Raw genomic sequence first — 22,442 nt, 5'->3', positions numbered from 1 at the left:
CCTCTCCCTGGCCGTGTCTCTCTCTCCGCTCAGACACAGCCCAGCTGCTGGTCATCGTGTCGGACGGCAGGGGTCTCTTCCTGGAGGGGAAGGAGAGGGTGACGGCAGCTGTGCAGGCGGCGCGCAGTGCCAACGTGTTTGTCATCTTTGTGGTGCTAGACAACCCCAACTCAAGGGTAAGGAGCACTCCCCTTCATGAAGCGTGTGGTTGTGGGTGGTGCAGAAATCCCCCACAACAGGTGACTTGGTCGTGAACCTTGTCCAGCCCTTCTCCTCTGAACGTTTTATCTCCTGGCTCTCTCGTTCAGGACTCCATCCTGGATATTAAGGTGCCCATCTTCAAAGGCCCGGGTGAAATGCCGGAAATCCGCTCCTACATGGAGGAGTTCCCCTTCCCCTTCTACGTCATCCTGCGGGACGTAAACGCCTTGCCCGAGACCCTGAGCGATGCACTGAGGCAGTGGTTTGAACTCGTCACAGCAACCGACCTGTAGGCCAGCGAGAAGCCATCCCAGGTGGCGGTATGGACACTGCACAAGGCCACTCTGCTGCTAGCCTCCTCTTTTGGACTCAAACACGGGACTCAAAAGACGGACTTGCCGCTGTACATGTGCCTTTATTTTCTTATTTTTACTCTCATTTTAGTAGACTCTATAGAGTTTGATAGCAACCTCTGACATTTCGTCTTTTGTCATCAGGGGAATTCTGGAAGTTCTTTTGTAACGTAATAAGGATTGCTGTAACTTGCACGTCTATAACAAATGATAGAAGCAAATGTGATCCCCCTTTGTGTGAAAAACCTTGGTGAAGGTAAATACCTCTCTCCCCCTGTAATATACCCCTCCTTCACAATGTGTGGATGTTTCAGTGTTCCATTGCTCATCGGCCCATTTCTGCGTCAATGTGGACACATAGACTGACTGGGGGATAACTGACAGTTGTAAAATGTGTTTTTGCACACGATTTGTAAAAGAAACACCCCCTAAGTGACAAATCATGGCAAAAAAAGAAGCATGTTGATATGTTCTAGATACATTTTGAAATTACTGAAATGTGCCTTGAAGAATGTTGCATCTCATTTTACACCATGTACTCAAAGAGCAGTTGTTTACCTCAGGTAAACGGTTAGGGGCCGAAATGTATCATTCTACCCAAAAGTGAGGCCATTATTACTTGCAGTAAGATCAATGTAAAGGTCAGAGGTTTTTAGAAAGCCAGTTCTTATGCACTTTGAAGCACAAGGACTGCTAATACCTATTTTGATAGAATCTCCAATAACTCATTTTCTGGTCTAGAAACATATCAACTAACAGTTGTATTGACGACTTTCCCATATCAGAGTAGTGCTAATGATTGCAGAATGTTTGTGCATTGAAATGTTTATCATCAAGGTGTTTTGTAATGTGGACATGAATATAATCACACGTAGATTAAATTCTAAAAAGTTGTTCCTTCATACCATCCATCAGTTAAACAATGCCATGACACAATAAAATGTATGAAAACATTGAAACGTGTACAATTCGTCTTGAAGCCCTGCTACCCCAGCCCACACGAGGGAGCTGTTTGATTACGTGAATTGAGAAGGCCACAACAACCGAAGCATAGTAGCAGAGAATAGTAGCCTTGCTAAGCTAGTGAGGCTAAACAACCGAGCAGAACTTCAGTTACAACATGGCCATCTCAAGGTTACCTCCTGCAGCGCTTACCCTTAAGCAGGTAGGCTACTGTACCCAAGTTAGAGCTTGCACTTGAAAAAACATTGATATTTACAGTAACGTTTAGAGTATCCGTTCTTTAAAACGAAATTCAGCCTCGTCTCGCTGTTATTTTGCAACTAGCCTAGCTACAGTAGCGTTTATGCTAGCATGCTAACTGACTTGAGCTAGCTAGGCTTCTAGGTAATTTAACTGAATCGTAAAAGACAACTTTACCTTTCTTTCTGTGTGCAGTTTTTACAGAGGCAGAAGGTTTTAGGTTTGTACAGAAACATGATGAGGACTATAAGGCAGGTACCTGACGAGGGGGACCGAAAATACCTGAAAGACTGGGCACGGGACGAATTCAAAAGGAACAAGACTGCCACAAATCAGGTAACTTGATGAGTTCCAGCTACTTCGGTGTATCCTGAGACCCTAATACTATTTGCAAAATTATAAGCAAATTATCTGTAATAATACAAAAATCTCTCATTCCCAGGACGCGATCCGTATGATGATCACACAAGCAAACAATCATCTTGAAGATCTACAGAAATCTCTTGCGTTGGCTGGTAGAAGCTAGCTTGCTAAAAAGGTGACAGGCATTGGATGCCTTAAGACACTGCGGGTGCTCATCTGAGAGCAAGCTCTGCGACTCTTCATTGAGCGAGGATGTGCTGGATTAATACCTCATCGCCTGGCAAGAGAGGGACTTGGAACTCAAAATACATTTGCGAGGCGAACTCGTCCCTCCCCAAACCCTGACACACTCTGTGGTGCGCAGTGTGACTGAGAAATATTATGTTATAATATATAAGTGATAAGAAGAGTAGTGAATTCGTTATGCTCTTACAGTTTACTATCAATTCATATTGCGACTATTCTGCAAGACTAACAGTTAATTTCTGTGCACTTTACATGATACATTGTAGCATGTTATGTTCTTGTCGAATATATTTTGCAACTGGCAAACAATGAAATTTCACCTTTTTTTATAAAATACATTTGATTTATTTTCGCCAAGCTTTATCACATATAATCCATATTGATATTATCAACGAACATTATACAACTCATCATCATAAACAAAACCAATGACATGACCACTACATAAAAAAGACAGTATATAGAGTAATACTGCAGGATGCGCATCAGCCATCTTGTCATGCAATGGGATCTCGTGTCAACATAAATCAAATTCGAATGCTGTGATGTTGCATTTATTCTTTTTTTTTTACCGTCAAGGGAGGAGACATAAGTCTAAATGTATACAAATACTAAGTCTATGTTATGAAAGATCAAGTTTTCTTCAGTTAAGACATACAGTTCAGCTGTATTCACGAGGTGTTCGCCCAAGTCACATGAAAGTTCCAGCCTACAGTGGTCAATACAAGCTTATTGTACTATCATTTTCAGTATCTTGACAGTCTTGCTTCAAAAGATAGGCATGTGATTGTTTAAGTGGTTTTCTATTATATTTATTCTATTGAATAAATGGATTATAGTTAATCCAGTCAAATGTAAGAGCCATGTTTTCCGTCGTACAGTGTCTTATCATGGTTAATTTGAGAGTTGTGATTTAGTGCGTATTAATGCCCTAAACTTTATCTGCAGTAAGTCTTCCTAAACAATAACGGCTGTGTTTGATCCATCAACAACAACAACTACCACCATCTACTAGGGTCTTCACACAGCACAGCACACAACAGCTGTCCTGCTTAAAGTTACAAAATATTTACAATGCATCATAGTGCTGAACGATCATGCCATATTGTGTGGATTTAAATGCTTGAGTTTTGGGCTATTGTTAGCAGGGAATGATTACAACAGAGATGAATCATTTGTTTTAAGTCGACTCACTGAGCTCATCATACTTTTCAAATGTAAAAGACAGTTGTTGTGAGGGCTGGAGGTGAGCGTGTTAGAAGCGCCTGTTAGCTGTCGTCCTTGCGGTTGGTCCTCAAGAGTCGCAGTTCGTCCTCCAGGTAGGTGATCCTCTCCATCAGGGCAGCCTGGTCCGCCTGCGCCCTCTGCTCCGCCTGCCAGCGAGCCTCCTGGATCTTCCTCTCGTACCAGCGCTCCATCTGGGTCGACACCGCCTCAAAGAAGTACTGGGTCACCTCCAGAGCGTGCATGTTCTCCCTCTCCTGGGCGAAGGAGGGCTCTGTTCCTTTCTCCCCAAACACCTCCAGAGTCTGGCCCCCCCCAGGCTGCCCCGAGCCCCCCCCAGGCTGCCCCGAGCCCCCCCCAGGCTGCGCCGAGCCCCCCCCAGGCTGCCCCGAGCCCCCCCTGGCCTTAGTTCTGCCCTGGGAATGCCTCTTGTGGTGTTTGCCCCTGTCCCGTCCTTGGTCCCGGTCCCTCTCATGTCTGCTGCTGCAGCGGCGCTCCGTGGCAGGGGACAGGCTGCTGGCCCTGGGGCCCCGGCCAGGTCGGCGGTCGCGCTGGTCTGGGTGCTGCAGTCCCTGCTGCGGCCTCTGGGGGTCAGCAGAGGCAAGCGAGCGCTCCTTGGGGCGAACGACTTGGGGAGACGGGGAGAGAGACTTGGCAGGAGATGGGGAAGACGGCTCTGGCTTGGGATGTTTATCTCCATCTAACGTCCAGGAGGGATAAATGAATGAGAACAATAAAACACTTCACATTCCATTTCACACCAAATCGTTTTTCAGTTATCTATAAGTAGTCTTGAAAGATTAACAAATACAAAAAATTGAATTAAAAAGGTCTGACAATTATAAATAATGGACACTATGCTACAGGCTACCATAAGACATTTTCTGCGATAATGTGCTTTCTGCTGAATCCTGTTATTTACTTCAGAAAAAGGTCACGACAGAAGAATAATGTGTTTGGATTACATAACAGCAGTTACATAAGCCTGTATCAGTTCGAAATGAGTTCCCAGTTTTTCTGCACGCGTGTATGAGTGTTCATGCATGCCTGTGTAATCTTCACGATAGGACTGGCGGTCAAACATCACCTCCGGTGACTCCACCGTGTCACGTTTGCACTGTACCTGGAGAGGTGTCCACATGGATCACAAAATAGTGATTGGCGGAGCCTTCCTCTGAGGTGCCTCCAGAGGGCCCTCCTTCCTCAGGACCTAGCCCCTCTGGAGCGGCAGGGGCCAGGCAGTGGGTGCTGCCCCCAGGCCCAGCGGGCAGCACGGTGACCCCGGCAGGGTGGACCTCACACAGACCCTCCTCCATGGAGGAAGAGTGCTTCAGCAGGCCCAGACTGGGGTCTCGGTTGAAGCGGACCTCGATGTTCTGCAGCTTGGCCATGCACCAGCTTTTCAGCTCGTTGACCACTGACGCCTGCTTAAAGAAGACAAGGACAGGTGAGGGGGCAGTTAGTGACAAGCAGAACATCGGGATGGCATGGTCTGCATGTCGTCATGTGTGAGAAGCAGTTTCAATGAGCCATACCTAGAAATCAAATAAACAAACTGGTCCTCAGTGGTTGTTTTGTCAGATATTGCAAGCTTAGCTTTGGGGTTGTAGCTAGCTTTACCTGTCTCTTGTCCACCTCCAGCCTCTCTTCCATGGCTCTCTGGTCAATCCTGTGGAGACACTCTGTCCTCTCTGCTGACACCCTCTCCACCGTCATCTTATCAAGAGCACGGATCTGCAACCAATCAGGAGGCGCGTCGAGGTAAACATCTGAGAGGGACAATGTCACTAATGCCTCACGGAACCATGGAACCCCTACACTTCTGCAGGCTCTCTCTCTGTTTACAGTGACATTTTCACCCTTGATTTAATCTTTTAGCTATGCAAGATTCCACATCCATCACGCATGCCTGGTTTCAGAGCCGGGTCCAGGGTCCTGGGATGGAGGATGGATGTGTGGGTCTGTACCTGGTGCTTGTTCTTGCGATCCAGCTGACCCATCTTGTTGTTCATCAGGTCCTGGACGGTGCTGATCTCAGTCTTCATCTCCTCCTTGGTGGCTTCTAGCTGGTTCTCTAGCTTGTTGATGAGGGGCTCGCAGCGACAGCCGTTTAGAGGGGCCTGGAACACGAGGGTAAGGTCTCACTCACATATTCATAGAAAAACTAAAACAGTGTTTTCTGTAGCGCCTTTAAAAGTTGCATCAGCATGCCTAAAATACTGAGACTAATATCCCTATGGGACAGAAGACGGGAGGCAAGCTGTCCTCAACAGTACCTGCATGACCTTGCCGTTCTTGCCGCGGTACAGAGTGTACAGCTGATAGGCCTTGAAGTTGTGGGGGGGGCCGGGGGCTGGGGGGGAGGAGCCTCGCAGTTTGGCCTTCCTCTTTCTCCCCTCGTCGTCAGGTTTGTTTTCCCGGCGACGGAGGGGCTCCGAGAGAGAAGGCTGTCAAAGACAAGGCGCTTCATCAATTACAGCACCTCTTCAATATCAAAAACCTGTTATTCCACTGGAATGGCTTTGGTATTTGAGTACTGTACGGAGTTGCCTATGACGTGAGGTCATCATGACTGACCTTTTCTTTCAGCTTCCTGTTTTTAGAGCCTTTCCTGGCGCTGGTTTCGATAGTTTCGGTGTGCTTGCGGGCCGCCCTGTCGCTGCTGTGGGTGTCGTCAGCAGCTGATGCACTGTCCTGTAAACAGCATGGACCAGCAGGGTGAACTATCAGGGCTCGAAACTCACTAAACCACACCTGGAACTGGTCCCAGTCTCTTTCTGACTACGTCTACACCTACTGAGAGGATGGGCCTGCAGCTGTACCTTGCTGGGCAGCATGTCGTCCCTGGGGACTGACTGGGCTCTGCGCTCGGCCTTCAGCTTGTCCCTCCTCTGCCTCACGCTCCTGCCCCGTGCGAAGCTTTGCACCTGGAGGCACAAACACGTGCATCACATATGCATGTATTCATGTACACAAACAATAACAAGTCTGCCATTTAGGACATGGAGCCATTCAGTTAAATATTTACAGGATGGAAAAGGGAAACAGTAGGAAAGCAGCGTATTCTAGATTCCGTTCAGCCTCGCAGCCTTCCTGAGTACTAAGCTATCTCCCTATAGCAGAATACTGCCTGTACTTGAAACACTTTTACAGCCGGCCTACAGGAATGATGTCAGATAAACCTGATGTCAGATAGATGAAAAGCAAAGTCAAACTGCAGGGTCGTAACTCAAGTCCCAACAGAAACATGAATGCTTCTACAGATAAAGAACCACATGGCTAGGTAGAGATGGTGCAGAGTTCAACACTGTTTGTGGCCCTGCTGGTGAGATGTGAAGGCTGTGCTGTTGAGACTGTTTTGGTGCGATGTGGAGACTGTGCTGGTGAGATGTGCTGGTGCGATGTGGAGACTGTTCTGGTGCGATGTGGAGACTGTGCTGGTGAGATGTGCTGGTGCGATGTGGAGACTGTGCTGGTGCGATGTGGAGACTGTGCTGGTGAGACTGTGCTGGTGCGATGTGGAGACTGTGCTGGTGAGATGTGCTGGTGCGATGTGGAGACTGTGCTGGTGAGACTGTGCTGGTGCGATGTGGAGACTGTGCTGGTGAGACTGTGCTGGTGCGATGTGGAGACTGTGCTGGTGAGACTGTGCTGGTGCGATGTGGAGACTGTGCTGGTGAGACTGTGCTGGTGCGATGTGGAGACTGTGCTGGTGCGATGTGTAGACTGTGCTGGTGCGATGTGGAGACTGTGCTGGTGCGATGTGTAGACTGTGCTGGTGCGATGTGGAGACTGTGCTCTCACCTGAGGAGCTTTGGTCAGGAGAAGAGCTACATCTGGGTTGTTGTGTTCTCTAGCCTGGTCCAGCGCAGTCTGCCCTGCCTACACACACACACACACACACACACACACAAAGACACACACACACACACACACACACAAAGACACCGTGAGAAATGACTCAGAACATCTTACTTAAAAAAAGAAAGAAAATAAATGCCAGCCTGTCCTCAAAGTAGGTTGGCACCCTGACATTTAGTGATTAGAGAGGCTGTGTTGAGTGATTAGAGAGGCTGTGTTGAGTGATTAGAGAGGCTGTGTTGAGTGATTAGAGAGGCTGTGTTGAGTGATTAGAGAGGCTGTGTTGAGTGATTAGAGAGGCTGTGTTTAGTGATTAGAGAGGCTGTGTTTAGTGATTAGAGAGGCTGTGTTTAGTGATTAGAGAGGCTGTGTTTAGTGATTAGAGAGGCTGTGTTGAGTGATTAGAGAGGCTGTGTTGAGTGATTAGAGAGGCTGTGTTGAGTGATTAGAGAGGCTGTGTTTAGTGATTAGAGAGGCTGTGTTTAGTGATTAGAGAGGCTGTGTTTAGTGATTAGAGAGGCTGTGTTGAGTGATTAGAGAGGCTGTGTTTAGTGATTAGAGAGGCTGTGTTGAGTGATTAGAGAGGCTGTGTTTAGTGATTAGAGAGGCTGTGTTGAGTGCCTGGCCCCCCCCTGAGGCACTCACTCACGTTGTTCACAACGCTGCTGTCCGTTCCTGCCTCCAGGAGAAGACGCACTGTTTTCTTATGATTCAACGCAGCTGCCACATGCAGCGGTGTGTCCCCAACCTGAGAGACAGAGAAAGAGAGACAGAGAGACAGACAGAGAGAGAAGAGAGAGAGACCAAGAGATAGAGTTGAGATGAAAAGAGAGATTGGTGTACTATAAATCCACCCTATTCTTACGCTTCTATGAACAAGTATAAATAAACACTCAAATTGCCTGCCTGGGTTTTCAAAAGCTACCCACCACAATAACATGTCCAGCATAAGCCAGAGGCACAATAACACTTACCAAAGAGATTGACCCTAAGAAATAATATTTAACGTGTCAAAGAAGCCTATGGCCCTGCAGTGTCCTTCCGCTGCCCCCAACACGGACTGACCTTGTTCCTTTCCGACACAGAGCAGAAGGCTCCCAGAAGGATCCGGATCATGGCCACATGGTTGTAGCGGGCGGCCACATGCAGGCAGGTGTCACCTACCTAGAACGAGGGGAAGACAGCAGCACAGTCAACAGCTGAACGGCAGCTGAACAAGCCCTGAGATGTTTCCTCAGGGCTTAAGGTTCCCTGAACATCCCACAGCACTGGAAGACTGAGCCGATCTGGGAGCGCCTTCGACGACTAGCGTCACGGAATGAGAAGCTTCCTCCTGAAGGTTCCCACCCCTAAGAGGAGCGCACGTTTGAAGTGCAGATGAGGGAGGCGCCTTGTTTCATAATTAAGCGACTACTCAGCCATGCGAGGTCTGTTGTGGCGGCGGTAAACTGTGGAGAGGTGGCTGTCAGCCTGGATCGCTTCAGCTGGGGCTTCTTAAGAGAAGAGTCCTCAACAGGAAAGGAGGAGAGGGGGAGGAGAGGAGGAAGGGATGGGAAGAGGAGGGGGGAGGAGAGCAGAGAAGGACTCACATGGTTCTTGCTGTCGGGCCGGGAGCCTCCTAACAGCAGCACCTTGGAGCTCTGAGCATGACCGTTCTGACAGGCCAGGTGGAGGGCTGTGTTCCCTGCCTGGAGAGGGGGACAGAGACAGGGAAGGAGAGAAACACAGAGAGAGACAGGAAAGGGGAGAGAGACAAAGAGAGAGGGAAGGAGAGAAAGAGAGAGAGGGAAGGAGACAGAAAAAGACAGAGGCAAAGGAAGAGTCATGAAGGGACCCTTGTTTAACTGTTATCTGAAGAGTATAGCTGTACTGTAGAGCTAACAAACATACCTTGTTTTTAGCATGGACGTTAGCTCCAGCCTTGACCAGCAGTTTGACTGATTGGCTAAAGCCGTGCCATGACACTTCATGCAGAGCAGTGTTACCATCCTGTAACACACACACACACACACACAATGGAGCACTTTAGTGTTTTGACCTGAGCATTGGAATAATATTTTTGATGAGTCATCCTTCTGCAACTCTGCATGTTCTGCACCCAGGTCTAAATTCCTCACATAACCTCTCTCTGTAAATAGGAGATTAGAGACGTATCTGAAGAGGCTGTGTGCAGAACATGAACATAAATACACTTTGTATCCGGAAAGACCATGGCCGTTTCTGCTGGGAATAGGGGTTAAGCAGATTACAAAGCCCCATGTTTTCATTATGGATTGTCAAATAGTTTTAGTGCTAGATGGCATTTTGGAGTTTAAAAATCCCTCTAACCATGTTTGAGTGCAACCTAGCTGTAAGCATTTGTGTGTAGTTTGCGGGTATGTGTGCGAGTGTGTGTGTGTTACCTTGTCCTGTCTGTCCAGAGCACACCCTTCCTGGACGAGAGCAGAGAGGACGGCTGTGTGTCCCACCACAGCTGCTCTGTGGAGCGCTGTCTGTTCCCCCTGACGACCACACACACACACACACAGCCTGGTCAGCTCAGTCCCTCACACACTCCACCACACACAACTTATTCACTCTTCTAAATCAATTTCAACTGACATAACGAGATAACTGTGATGGGTGGATGTTTTAGTAGGCTGGAGAGGGATGGGAGGGGGGGGGCTGTATCCCAGCATCCTCTTGTTATTACTGGAACAGCTGATGCACCACTGATGTTATAACAGCTCAGTCAGCACAGTTTGATCCCTGGTAGGGTTCCACACGAGCAGAGTCCACTACTGCCCAGATTATCCACACGAAGCAAAGCAGCAGGCAAGAGGCACGCAGCTCAGCTCCACATTTATGCTCGACCATAAATGGAATTCCTGCTCCCCCTCCACGTTAACCTGCAGAGGAACCCTGCTCAAGCCAGGAATGAGATGCAGGGAGATGTTCAGCAGGGCGGGCTAAGCGCGCGGGGGGGGGGGGGGTTCAAAAACAGAAAGACAGAGCTGAAAGCGCCGTTTTCCCTGAGGTGGAGGGGAGGGTCATTCCAAGTGAGATAAGAAGCCGGCGTGCCCAGCACCAGTGGTGTGCAGTAGCAGTAGGAGGAGACAAGGGAGTAACCAGGGGAGGAGGAGTGGAGGGGAGGGGCAGAGGAGGGGGATTGGAGGGGAGGGGTGGGGCAGGAGAGTGATGTCCACTGGCTCAGAGTAGGTTTCTCTAACCTCCTTCACTCTCCCTGATCTTCCAGGCTCTCTCCCAGCCTTCCTCCACTGAAGTCTGTCTCTCCCCTCCTCCTCCTCCTCCTCCTGCCCCTGCTGCCTGACCCCCCTGGCCGCTGAGGACGTGCTGTGGCCCGTTGGGGAGCTCAGAGACCAGAAGGAGAGCATTTGGGAGCGCCAGAGGCCTGGGCCTGGGTCTGTGGGGAGGGGGGAGGAGCCGCGCCCAGAGGCCAGCCCCGAGGGAGGACTGCCCGCTCCTACTAGCTCACAGTCCCAATAATCCCACTCTAGACCACTGGAGGTCATTACGCTCCTAGTGACAGGGATGTCCGGACTGCAATCACACACACACACACACGTCTAGCTCCAAGCACTCCTCTGGCTCAGCGGTACCTCTAGTATATCTCAAGCTGCAGACAGATCTATAGAATGTCTAGTTTACATCTATCGAATGTTTAGTATGGTTGTATTCATGAATGCCAAAATGCTGATTGTCCAGTCAGACACTGCAGGCCTGGCTAGTGCACTGCCACAGGAAACCACAGCCCAGCCCCACAAGCATCCTGGTCCCAGTCCTGACTGCAGAGACAGATGGAAGCGTGTGAGCGTAGCGAGCAGGCGTCTGGGGTCAGGAGGGCTACTCACGTCGTCCTGGATGTCCACGTCACAGCCGGCCTTCAGCAGAATCCGCACCACCTCGATGTGGCCCTTGTAGGAGGCCAGGTGCAGTGGACTTCGGCCGTACTGTGGGATACAGAAAACACACTCTGACACAAAGAAAAGAGAGAGCCGTCAACACGAAGCACGAGATCTTTACACCTCGAGCAGAGCTAGCAGAAGACAGGCAGAATGTGTCGACAGACACTGGAGATGGAGAGAAAGAGTGAGAAAGGGACAGAGATGAACAGAAATAGAGAGAGAGACCCAGTGTCTATATGTACAGGTTAGACACGCCCTTACAGCATGGCAGAGTCGTGGCCCAGCCGGTACAGAGCAAGCTGTCATGAGCTCTGAGACCCATCTGAGGAATGAGGCCACAAGTAAACTAACGTGTTGAATCCATCGGTTAAGAGAAGGCCATGGAGCATCCACAGCAGCCACTGAGCCCCTCTCTCACTCAGGGTTAGCGCTGCATACCCTGCCTCTTACGCTGATGCTGATGTGTGGGCGGAGGATTGCGACACATTTCATACTCAAACAAGAAATAGGAATTTGAAAGAGGATTAGGTTGAGCTAATGTAAACTCACACTTAGCCTATTCCTAAAACATCATACCGTGACATCCGACCAGGGCTGCTAATTTAGAATTACTTTAGGATGTAGAAACAAGAACTAGCTCTTCCTGAGAAGAATGCAGCAGCAGCCTATGGTATTGAACCAGCCACCTGTGTTAACACAATGCAGTTATAGGACAGGTGTGGATTCACAAAGAAACACATTACCACAAGCACACCCCCCCTCTCCTCCCTTAAACTCTTATTAGCAGTTCCTCTTGAAAGCCCTCCATTAAACTGGCTCCAATAACAGGGGAGGTGGGGGGCGGGGGCAAGGGGCCGTTTGGCCTCCGCGGGCGTGGCTCTGCCTCTCCTCCTGCCTGGCTGGCTTGTTCCTGGGGTAGAGTTTCACCGGCCCAGGCCTGGAGGATTACCATGGTACTGGCTTAGGTCAAGTCAGTCCAGGATGGTGGGGAGGGGGGTCAGTCTCCATAAGACTGGACAGGTCCTTCTCTCTCCCCCCTCTCTTAATCTCTTCCCCTCTCTCTCAAATGTCTCTCTCTTTACCTCTGTGTCCTGGCATCACCTGGGTGAGGCTGAATCTCAGTTCTTTTTATTTCAGTCTTCCAACCTGCACTCTCTCTTTCTCTCTCTCTCTTGTCTAACTTTCTGACTCACTCTCTTGCCCTCTCTCTCTTTCTTCAGCCTTTGTTCAAACAGTTACGGCATCTCTTTCTCAGGCCTGAACTGGCCAGCAGCCGACACTTTACCTCCCAGCACTGCAGAGGAATTTCCAGCTGAAACCCTAGCCTCCTATTCCTGGATTAAGCCTTTATCATGGCAACCTGCCAAAACCACAGAATACCAACAGCAACAAATATATCAAAAGAGGGCCACTAACCCTTGCAGGAAATATGTAACCGATATGACTATGAACAAGATTAAATACTCACTGACAAAGGATTCAAGTATACCAAAATATTTTATTCCAAATGTAAATAAGGGTTTTGGGATGATTTGGGATCCAATAGAACAGTGGTTCTCAATCCTGATCCTCGGGACCCCTGCCCTGCATGTTTTAGATATGTCCCTGCTCCAACACACCTGAATAAATGGGCTTAATAACGACCCATTCATTTGAATCAGGTGTGTTTGAGGAGGGAAATATCTAAAACATGCAGGGCAGGGGGTCCCGAGGACCAGGGTTGAGAACCACTGCAATAGAAGACTCCATGTGTCCTAAGACTGAAGACAAATAGGACTGATTCCAAATAGGATTCACTGGGTGCCCACAGATGACTTCAGTTATGGCATTAAGAAAATCATTTTAGTACCCAGCAAGAAGCCTGTGATGTGGGCCTTACTGGCCAGTATCACATTACAGCCAAGAGTCCATAAAGAGAAAGAGCTTGTCTAGATCTAAGGATGACCTACATTCTTCAATGTAGGTCTATTTTCATTACACTGCTGCTCTCTCTCTCTCAGACAAGCTGGTCACATTCTGCTACAGTAGCACATGACTTCAATCAAGCACATCTTCCTGTAAAATGTCACTAATTAAAACATCGGCACATGGATCCTGTATATCCAGCCTTTCCAGCAGAGCTACTGCACTCACCACAGTAAGCTCTTGTGACTGTGGAGAGATGAACGTAATGTAGCCTGTACATGAAAGCTAGCCTCTCTGTCGTGTGTCCTGTGTGAACACAGAGTTTCACATCGTGCTGATGGTTGATTTGTATACACAGATGTTCTCTCCACAGCTGTGATAGCAGATAAACAGATGGAACGTTGACCAAGCGCCCTCACACACACACACACACACGGTGTAACTCAAACAAAGAGTTCCTCACATAGCTTTGCTCTGTTTTTCAGCCAGTGCCACAAAACAGCACTTTTTCTCTCATACCACAATCATTACATTCTTTGGAATGTCTTGATAACCCCTTGGCTCACTGATGACATGTGGGAACCGACTAGTCTATTTACATGTTTATTTACAAATATCCAATGCTACATTCCTGAACGCTGGTCAGGATTAGCATGTTCACCCTGCCTTGGCCTCGCTAGCACTGTTCCGGCTGACTTTCTAATTAGAGCATGAACAGCACGTGTGTTTGTGGTTCCCACAGGCAGACCCAGTGAACGTGAGGCACAACACAAGCACCATTCACAACAGAAGCCTGCATATGACACCTAAACTACCAAGCCAGTGATCACAACAGACCGTCAAAACAACCAGCACATCCTTCAACTAACACAGCCTCCCATCCCAACCAGCATCAGCTCCCCCTCCTCCCCCCCTCCTCCCCCCCTCCTCCTTCCCCTCTCCTCCTCCCTCCCCTCCTCCCCCTCCAGGATCATCTCCCCCTCCTCCCCGCTTCCTCCCCTCCCTCCCCCTCCCTCCCCTCCCCCTCCTCCCTCACCTTGGTAACAGCTACTTTGGCCCCCTTGTTGATGAGCTGCACCACATTGTCGGCCTGGCCCTTGTGACAGGCTACCAGGAGGCGCTCGGACAGTGCGAGGACCGCAGCTGCATCCTGCTGGCTCATGAAGCAGGGCGAGGGGCGCGGGGCTGGGGGCAGGGCTGGGGGCGGGGCTGGGGGCGGGGTCTCCAGACACGGTGCTCCGGGGCAGGGGGGGAGAGGGAGACGAAGCCTGCGCCCGACTAACTCATGTCCAGGCACGAGAGTCTGGGCTCAGGGGGGTGCAGCGGGCGCTCCTGCTGCTGCTGCCTGGGTGTGCCGGGCCGACACCAGGCTCCTCCCTCACGTCCTCCTCGGCTCCTCCCTCACGTCCTCCTCGGCTCCTCCCTCACGTCCTCCTCCCTCACGTCCTCCTCGGCTCCTCCCTCACGTCCTCCTCGGCTCCTTCCTCACGTCCTCCTCCCTCATGTCCTCCTCAGCTCCTACAGGACCACAGGAAACACATGGGGTGAGCGCCAGCTGGCACGTGGCAAACAGGAAGGACGAGGGAGAAGGGGGAAACACTGGTCTGAGGATTCAACAGGAGTGACATCATCGCTCCTGTGCTCTCTGAGCATGAAGGGAACACATGAGCTTCCTGCCTGGGTGAACAACACATCCTCTATCCTTACTGGTCTGTGTCAAAGGTAGCACATCTGGTTAATCGTTCACTCTCTGTCAGACAGCAGAGAGTGCTTTCCGTACCGCACCACGCTGGCCAGTCAGGCTTGTGCGGTGAGCAAAGTGAAAGTTGGTGTAACCGCAGGCAGAGTGACTCAGAAGATGGCTGGCTCATCTAAGTAGCATCATTACAACCCATCAACATGCTGAACTTTCAGGTGTGTATGCGTCATCCCAGACTCATGAGAACTGGCCAACGATGATCCATGACAGCCTATCAAACCTCTTGTAAACCACAGGGCGGGCTGTAGACAGACAAGATACGCAAGACTGTTTTCACTCACGCTTGTTAAAACTAAATGAGCTGTCAAATGAGCTGTCAACAACTCCAAATGCCCATATATCTGAGCATGCTAGGGAAGGTGTGTGATGAAAGGACAGACGGAGGTTTGACAGCTGGCACGGTCTGTGTTCTGTCATGACAGATAAAGCAGACATAAGATAACCAACCCATAATTATCAAGAATCCTCATTGTCTGCTTCATTGGACACATTGTCTACCCATTTGCCTGCCTTAAAAACACATGGTTTTACAAATTCAGAAGGTTGTTTATTGAGGCAAGAGGTGAGCAGAGCATGTCGTTGGTATTTTCAATCTAGGTCATGTTTTTCTTCTCAGCCCCACAGGAGCAGGATCCACTATGAGGTATTTCATCATCATAAAACAAGTAGGTGGTACTTCATGGGTGAAAACAGTCTCTCATCACATGTCCTAACAAGAATCACTATCTGATTACATTGAATGACTCTTTCTCACTTCTTCTCTACTTCAAATCGAGAGATACACAAGGCTACAGGGAAATAAATCAACTTTCTAATTCTTAAACTATCTTCAAAGGATTTCATATGCCAGGGGATCCTTTTTTCATCACCACAAAGGTAAAAACAGAAGAGGAACCATAAATAACACAAGTCACTGTGCCATGGTGCCAGGGTGCCATGTCTTCAGGCTTGAGATGCTTAGACACATCCATCAACACAGAGGAGCTAGCTTTGAAGAGCTACATATTTCAGATTACCAGGCAACCCAGCAGTCATAAGTCTGTTGATATAACTTGAAACCAGCTGTTTCATAGAAGATGTACACTGGTACATCCCTCTCTGATCCCCACATGGGGGAACAGAGGCTTCCCCCACTCAGATGAGGTCATGTGGGATTTCCAGGACTAGAAAGAGGCCAATGCAGGCCCTCAGGGATGGTCAGGAGAGAAGAGAGAGGAGTTCCAGATAGTCTTAGTTCTCAGCAGGGGCTCCAGGGGCCACCAAGCCCTTTTCTGAAGCCCAGAGGAGGAGCGGGGAGCGGGGAGGTGCTGTAGGGGGCCCAGCCTGCTCCTCGCTCAGTGTGGCTTTAATCACGTTTCTCACAGTCCCTCACACCTCTAATATCTGGGCCCCAATTAACAGGATTAATGTTGGTGCATAATGCAGCGCTCAGATTAAAGTTGAGATCCCCCTCTGGAGCCTCTAATCCAGGGGCCGGGCGCTTTAAGCCTGGCGGAGGCTGTGACCTGTCATCTCTGACTTCTGTCTGGGATTGTGGTGAGGATGTCAATTTAAATTCCCTTTACACACAGTTCACAAGTCACAGACATACATGGGAGCTATACTTTAACATCTGATCTAAAGCATGGACAGAATGCCTTGTTCTGGGAAATACCACTCAGAAACCTGAGGTAATCCTTTGCTCATAATGGACTAAATAGGCCTATTTTCAAAGAAGGTGAGAGACACTAAAACAGTCAGGACCATTTTCCTGTGAGAACTCAGTTGAGCTGAAACATGCAGAGGAATTGGCATGTCCAATCTGCTCCCCCGAGCCTAATGTACTACGAAAACTGCTTTAATGACGGAGTTTCATTTCTGCAGTGACAGCACACACACACACACACACACAGATTAACAAACAGGCAGAGACAATATTATCACTGGGTCACTGGAAACAAAATCAGTCATTTCAGAAATGTGCACAGCTACAGGCATACTTTAATAAGTAACAAAAAAAACAAATATAAAAAAAAATCTATTAATATCTCTCCAACTTTAATAACCTGGTACCCAATATTTGAAATGGTCTGTAGCATGTTGCTCGTGTCACGGTACAATGTTTATTCAGATTTTAAAAAGTGGTACTCATTTTGTTTTTTTTTTATTCTACTGTCACGCTAAGGGACATCATGGTACAATAAACAGGATTAATTCTAACAAGCACATGCCGACCAGAAACTGGGCTGTTTTCATCAAGTCTCTAAAGCCCTGTGCCCACATCTTATCCACCGACCAAATAAAGAAAATAAACGAATATAAAAAATGCTAAGACTCAAAATCAAGCCTACATTTTATGACCAAACATCCTCTTGTAAGTTACTGCTACTTCAGTGGAGGTGGTCTACTACTCTGTTGGGGCTATTAGGGTACAAGACTGGACATTCCAGACCATGCTTCAGTCTATCTGTGGGGGTCAAAGTTTCTGAGGGGTCTGTCAACTTCACAGCAAGAAGAATGCAAGGCCAAGAATCTGTAGATAATACACACAGTGTCCTCTATGCCTCAGATAGTTAAGGACGTGAGAAAAGGGTGCCAGCTTGACAAGCTGGCAAGTTTCACCTCACAGAAATCTTCTAACATAATTGAGCCAAACAGAAAAGGCAACTGCACTGTACAAAATGGCTATTCCACACAAGACAGTGTAGTAGAAATAGTAAAAAGACGAGAGTTTTGTTCCACAAGCTTTGAAAAGACCATTTCACTTGAGCTGAAATAAGTGCTATTGCACTATGGCAACATTTGAATGACCCCCCCCCCCCCCCTTTCCAGCTGAGAAATGAATAAGATTAAGTGAGGGAATTCTCTCCCTAGCCCCATTCTTACTGAATCTCCATAAGAGCTCTGTTCAGCCAGATAACCTCTCACAATGACTGGCAGAGCAAGGCTCTTCGCAGGTAGCTAGGCAACGCGGCTTTTGTATAACCCTTCAGGAACTCAGGATTCAGCTCAAAAACAAGAAATGCCAAGCTCCCTTGCCTTTCATTTGTTTTGAAAAGACCCCCTCCACACACACACACACACACACACACACAGTCTTTCAAAAGCAGAAAATGATTAAAAACAACTTGTTTCCACAGACATGTTTTGTAGTTGTGCAGTCTGGGTAGATTGAACCATTTCTGTTTTTATCTACAGAGATCCTGAAAGAATGTAGGCGTCCTGGGGGATTTTCACACCCATAGAGAGATGGGTAGGCTTGTTAGAGCTATCCTTCCCATCTGAAAGACACAGTCTAGTTGAAGGAAAGGTCAAGAGACAAGCAGAACTGGTCTGACCAGACAGGGATCCCTCTGATCTCTCCCATGTGTTTACTCCTTGGTCATTAGTCAGAAGGATCCATGGCAGTTCTTCCCCAGAAGACAACAGACCTTTCTCCCCCCTTAGATCCCACACCAAACTACTGACACACTGAAAGCATCAAAGCTGGTGCTATGGATGTGAACGGGAGCATTTCAGTGAATGGATACGACTGAATTAATATGACTGAATTAATGTGTCCCCAAAACAGAAATGCATAACTCATATAGGCTGCTATTCTGGGCATAGAAAGCTTAAGCTCTACAATGCAGATGGGTTGTCCATATTCTGGTTGAATTGACCTTCCTAACACCCAATTATTCCACTAAGTCTGGACAGACCAAACCATCATATCTGACTGAACTATTCTGGACTGAGTTCAAATGTGGACAAATTGTCCAAATGTTTTTATTAAGGTGTTGGAGGAATCTCATCTGAGTTTCCCTGGCTTACGAGGCTTCTGTTAATAGGTAGCACATTTACCAGTGGAAAAACGGCGTACGGGAGAGAACCCTTCAGCCTGTGGTCTCCTCCTTGGGCCATTCATGGGATAAAGCAGTCAACGTCAATCTGTCAACCTGAGGAATGAGCGTGAAGGCAAGCACATACCGTCTGAGGAAGGGCACTGCACTTTAGATCCTGAGCATGTCAGGAATGCTGCTTCTTGCATATCTCAAGGTATGGAATTATATAGGCGCAATGTATAGGCGCATTCATTTTGCCATGTACAACTTAAAAAAAGGACAGCACTGAAATCACTCTCAAAACCCAGCAAACATAACATCCTATAAAGCCTATCCCCACAGTTTGTAGAGAGAAATTACATTGGGCAGTGTCACAATTGTTTTTCTTTCTACAAGCTTTTCGTTGTTGTTGTTTTATGGATGTGACGTTTCCATCCCCCTGGTAGCAGGAGCAGAGAGGAGCCAACCCTTCATCTACACTCAGTCACTTAACTCCACCTGAGACACGCACGCAGAATGGAGCCAGTCGAAACAAACACATTACATCTACACAACACACAGGGGGATGAACGCGCTCAAATGAACCCGAGTCCTCTAGGCTATGGCCTGTCATAGATTCTCCACAGTTTCCAGACCGTGTTGTCCCTGACTACAAAGAAAGCACGTTTGCTTCGCTGTGCTCTGGGAAAACACACACACACACAGATTTAACCTCTTGTGAACCAGCTGCAACTCCACCAGAGGTGATCTCTCTTACATAAACCTCCCAGAACAACTGTGCCAGCAGAGTAGTTATATAAGAAACGTAGCCACGGCAAGATTAGGGTGCAGAGGAGAGGCGGAGCCTTGTGTTTCTCTGTCTCTGTCTCTGTCTCTGTCTCTGTCTCTGTCTCTGTCTCTGTCTCTGTCTCTGTCTCTGTCTCTGTCTCTGTCTCTGTCTCTCTCTCTCTCTGTCTCTGTCTCTGTCTCTGTCTCTGTCTCTGTCTCTGTCTCTGTCTCTGTCTCTGTCTCTGTCTCTGTCTCTCTCTCTCTCTGTCTCTGTCTCTGTCTCTGTCTCTGTCTCTGTCTCTGTCTCTGTCTCTGTCTCTGTCTCTCTCTCTGTCTCTGTCTCTGTCTCTGTCTCAGCTGGAGCACTCACTCCGGCCTGCTCAGTGCCCCACTCCGGCCTGCTCAGTGCCCCACTCCGGCCTGCTCAGTGCCCCACTCCGGCCTGCTCAGTGCCCTACTCCGGCCTGCTCAGTGCCCCACTCTGGCCTGCTCAGTGCCCCACTCCGGCCTGCTCAGTGCCCCACTCCGGCCTGCTCAGTGCCCCACTCCGGCCTGCTCAGTGCCCCACTCTGGCCTGCTCAGTGCCCCACTCCGGCCTGCTCAGTGCCCCACTCTGGCCTGCTCAGTGCCCCACTCCGGCCTGCTCAGTGCCCCACTCTGGCCTGCTCAGTGCCCTACTCCGGCCTGCTCAGTGCCCCACTCTGGCCTGCTCAGTGCCCCACTCCGGCCTGCTCAGTGCCCCACTCTGGCCTGCTCAGTGCCCCACTCCGGCCTGCTCAGTGCCCCACTCTGGCCTGCTCAGTGCCCCACTCCGGCCTGCTCAGTGCCCCACTCTGGCCTGCTCAGTGCCCTACTCCGGCCTGCTCAGTGCCCCACTCTGGCCTGCTCAGTGCCCCACTCCGGCCTGCTCAGTGCCCCACTCTGGCCTGCTCAGTGCCCCACTCCGGCCTGCTCAGTGCCCCACTCCGGCCTGCTCAGTGCCCCACTCTGGCTTGCTCAGGGGAAATCTGGCGTTTCCTCTGATGAAGATACCAGAGACGAGAAGGGAGAGACTTCCCCAGAGACTGCCCCACAGCTTCCTCTGATGAAGATACCAGAGAAGGGAGAGTCTTCCCCAGAGACTGCCCCACAGCTTCCTGAAGGAGAACCAGCCTTTATCCTTCATAAGCGTGTGCGTGAGGGGGGGGGGGGGGGGGGGGGGGGGGGGTAATGGTGCCTTTTCCCCCGAACAGAGGGGCGGGTCCCAAACCGGTTTGGGATACGGAACCCGTCAAACGATTGGATGAGGCCAGCGAGGTATGGTCAGTGAAGAAAGGGATTGGTCCAGTAACCTTGGGTTTCCCTCAAGCCATCTGTCTTCATCCTCACCACACATCCAGCACACAGAGGGAGAGGGCCAAAAGCAGATTAAAACCAAACTTTGACCCACCTCTTCACTAATCCCAAAATCCATATCAGCACTCATAGCCTGCTTGCCAAAAGACTGGAGCAAAACAAATATCTGATGGCCAAAAGATGCAGATCTAGAGGAAAGGAGGGTCAAGTGGTTGTTGTCATCATATCTCTGTAATACAAAGATTCCCGATATCAAACCAAAAGCTGATGGAAAGGCAGTGGTTTCAATTGCTGCCATGTGCACAAAACTATGAATCACAGATAAAGTGACAGTGTCACAAGACCTGTTCTATCTGTCTGAACTGTTAGGAGGATCCTCACAGACTGCTGACTCTGGTAGCTTTCCATCTTACTGTTCTGTACCAAGAGCCTGGTCAATCTAGTTATCATAATCATCTGCTTTGCATTCATTGTCGAAGGCCACAGAGCAGAAAGGCCCCTTGTGTTCCCTTCAAAAGAGCTGCCTTTTATTAGTGTCCTACAATGACCGTCTCCATTCATCCATGGACACACACTTTCAACCACCCACATACTACATCTACACTCCATTAACCTCACCGGGGCACGTTTGCTCCTCTCCATCCCCCCCCCCCCCCACACACACACACACACAACCAGGAGGACAGGAGGGCAGGGTGGAGGAGGACATGAGGGCAGGGTGGAGGACAGAAGGGCAGGGTGGAGGAGGGAGGGCAGGGTGGAGGAGGAAGGGCAGGGTGGAGGACAGGAGGGCAGGGTGGAGGAGGAAGGGAGGGCAGGGTGGAGGACAGGAGGGCAGGGTGGAGGACAGGAGGGCAGGGTGGAGGACAGGAGGGCAGGGTGGAGGAGGAAGGGAGGGCAGGGTGGAGGAGGGAGGGCAGGGTGGAGGAGGGAGGGAGGGCAGGGTGGAGGACAGGAGGGCAGGGTGGAGGAGGGAGGGCAGGGTGGAGGAGGGAGGGAGGGCAGGGTGGAGGACAGGAGGGCAGGGTGGAGGAGGGAGGGCAGGGTGGAGGAGGGAGGGAGGGCAGGGTGGAGGGCAGGAGGGCAGGGTGGAGGACAGGAGGGCAGGGTGGAGGACAGGTGGAGGAGGGAGGGAGGGCAGGGTGGAGGAGGGAGGGCAGGGTGGAGGTGCCAGGCTGTCTCCAGCTGGAGGACAAACAAACAGCAGAGCCTGCTGAAGGGCCATCCTCTCCCCTGGGAGAGACCCCCCTCCTTACACTGCTTTGTCTGGGGGAACCTTCTTTCAGACCGCTTCTCAAAAGAAGTACCAAACATCAATATTTTAGAATTGTTTTAATCCCCTTTGCTAAGACAATTAATGACAGCAGGTGTGGTTGTACTGAAAGAGCAGGAAGAAGCAGAGAACCAAAAGCGTTTATTGTTTCAAGGTACCCATGGAGAGGTCTCTGACCCTGCACAGCAAAAGACTACAGAAAGCTATTTTATTATACCACTAAGCTATTCACATCACTACAAA

At 49.5% G+C, this 22,442-nt stretch overlaps 2 protein-coding genes across 2 annotated transcripts; one reads left to right on the top strand and one right to left on the bottom strand.

Moving 5' to 3' along the window:
* The first annotated feature begins 507 nt into the window (after positions 1 to 507).
* Positions 508 to 2,898, top strand: lyrm2 (LYR motif containing 2). Its single transcript, XM_047021106.1, has 3 exons — positions 508 to 1,719; positions 1,953 to 2,093; positions 2,200 to 2,898. The coding sequence occupies exons 1-3, from the start codon at positions 1,675 to 1,677 to the stop codon at positions 2,281 to 2,283; spliced, it is 270 nt and encodes an 89-aa protein (XP_046877062.1). The 5' UTR covers positions 508 to 1,674; the 3' UTR covers positions 2,284 to 2,898.
* On the bottom strand, positions 2,688 to 12,935 carry ankrd6b (ankyrin repeat domain 6b). The gene is made up of 15 exons (XM_047021100.1): positions 11,303 to 12,935; positions 10,661 to 10,991; positions 9,854 to 9,952; positions 9,342 to 9,440; positions 9,041 to 9,139; positions 8,517 to 8,615; positions 8,101 to 8,199; positions 7,395 to 7,472; positions 6,413 to 6,517; positions 6,168 to 6,284; positions 5,867 to 6,037; positions 5,558 to 5,710; positions 5,211 to 5,324; positions 4,714 to 5,017; positions 2,688 to 4,290 (listed from the first exon to the last, which is right to left on the bottom strand). The coding sequence occupies exons 2-15, from the start codon at positions 10,961 to 10,963 to the stop codon at positions 3,635 to 3,637; spliced, it is 2,496 nt and encodes an 831-aa protein (XP_046877056.1). The 5' UTR covers positions 10,964 to 10,991; positions 11,303 to 12,935; the 3' UTR covers positions 2,688 to 3,634.
* Positions 12,936 to 22,442: the final 9,507 nt, after the last annotated feature.

Source organism: Hypomesus transpacificus, chromosome 6, assembly GCF_021917145.1.
Source record: "Hypomesus transpacificus isolate Combined female chromosome 6, fHypTra1, whole genome shotgun sequence".
Taxonomy (NCBI): domain Eukaryota; kingdom Metazoa; phylum Chordata; class Actinopteri; order Osmeriformes; family Osmeridae; genus Hypomesus; species Hypomesus transpacificus.
The sequence above is the reverse complement of the archived record's forward strand: the minus strand, read 5'-3'. Positions and strand labels throughout refer to the sequence as shown.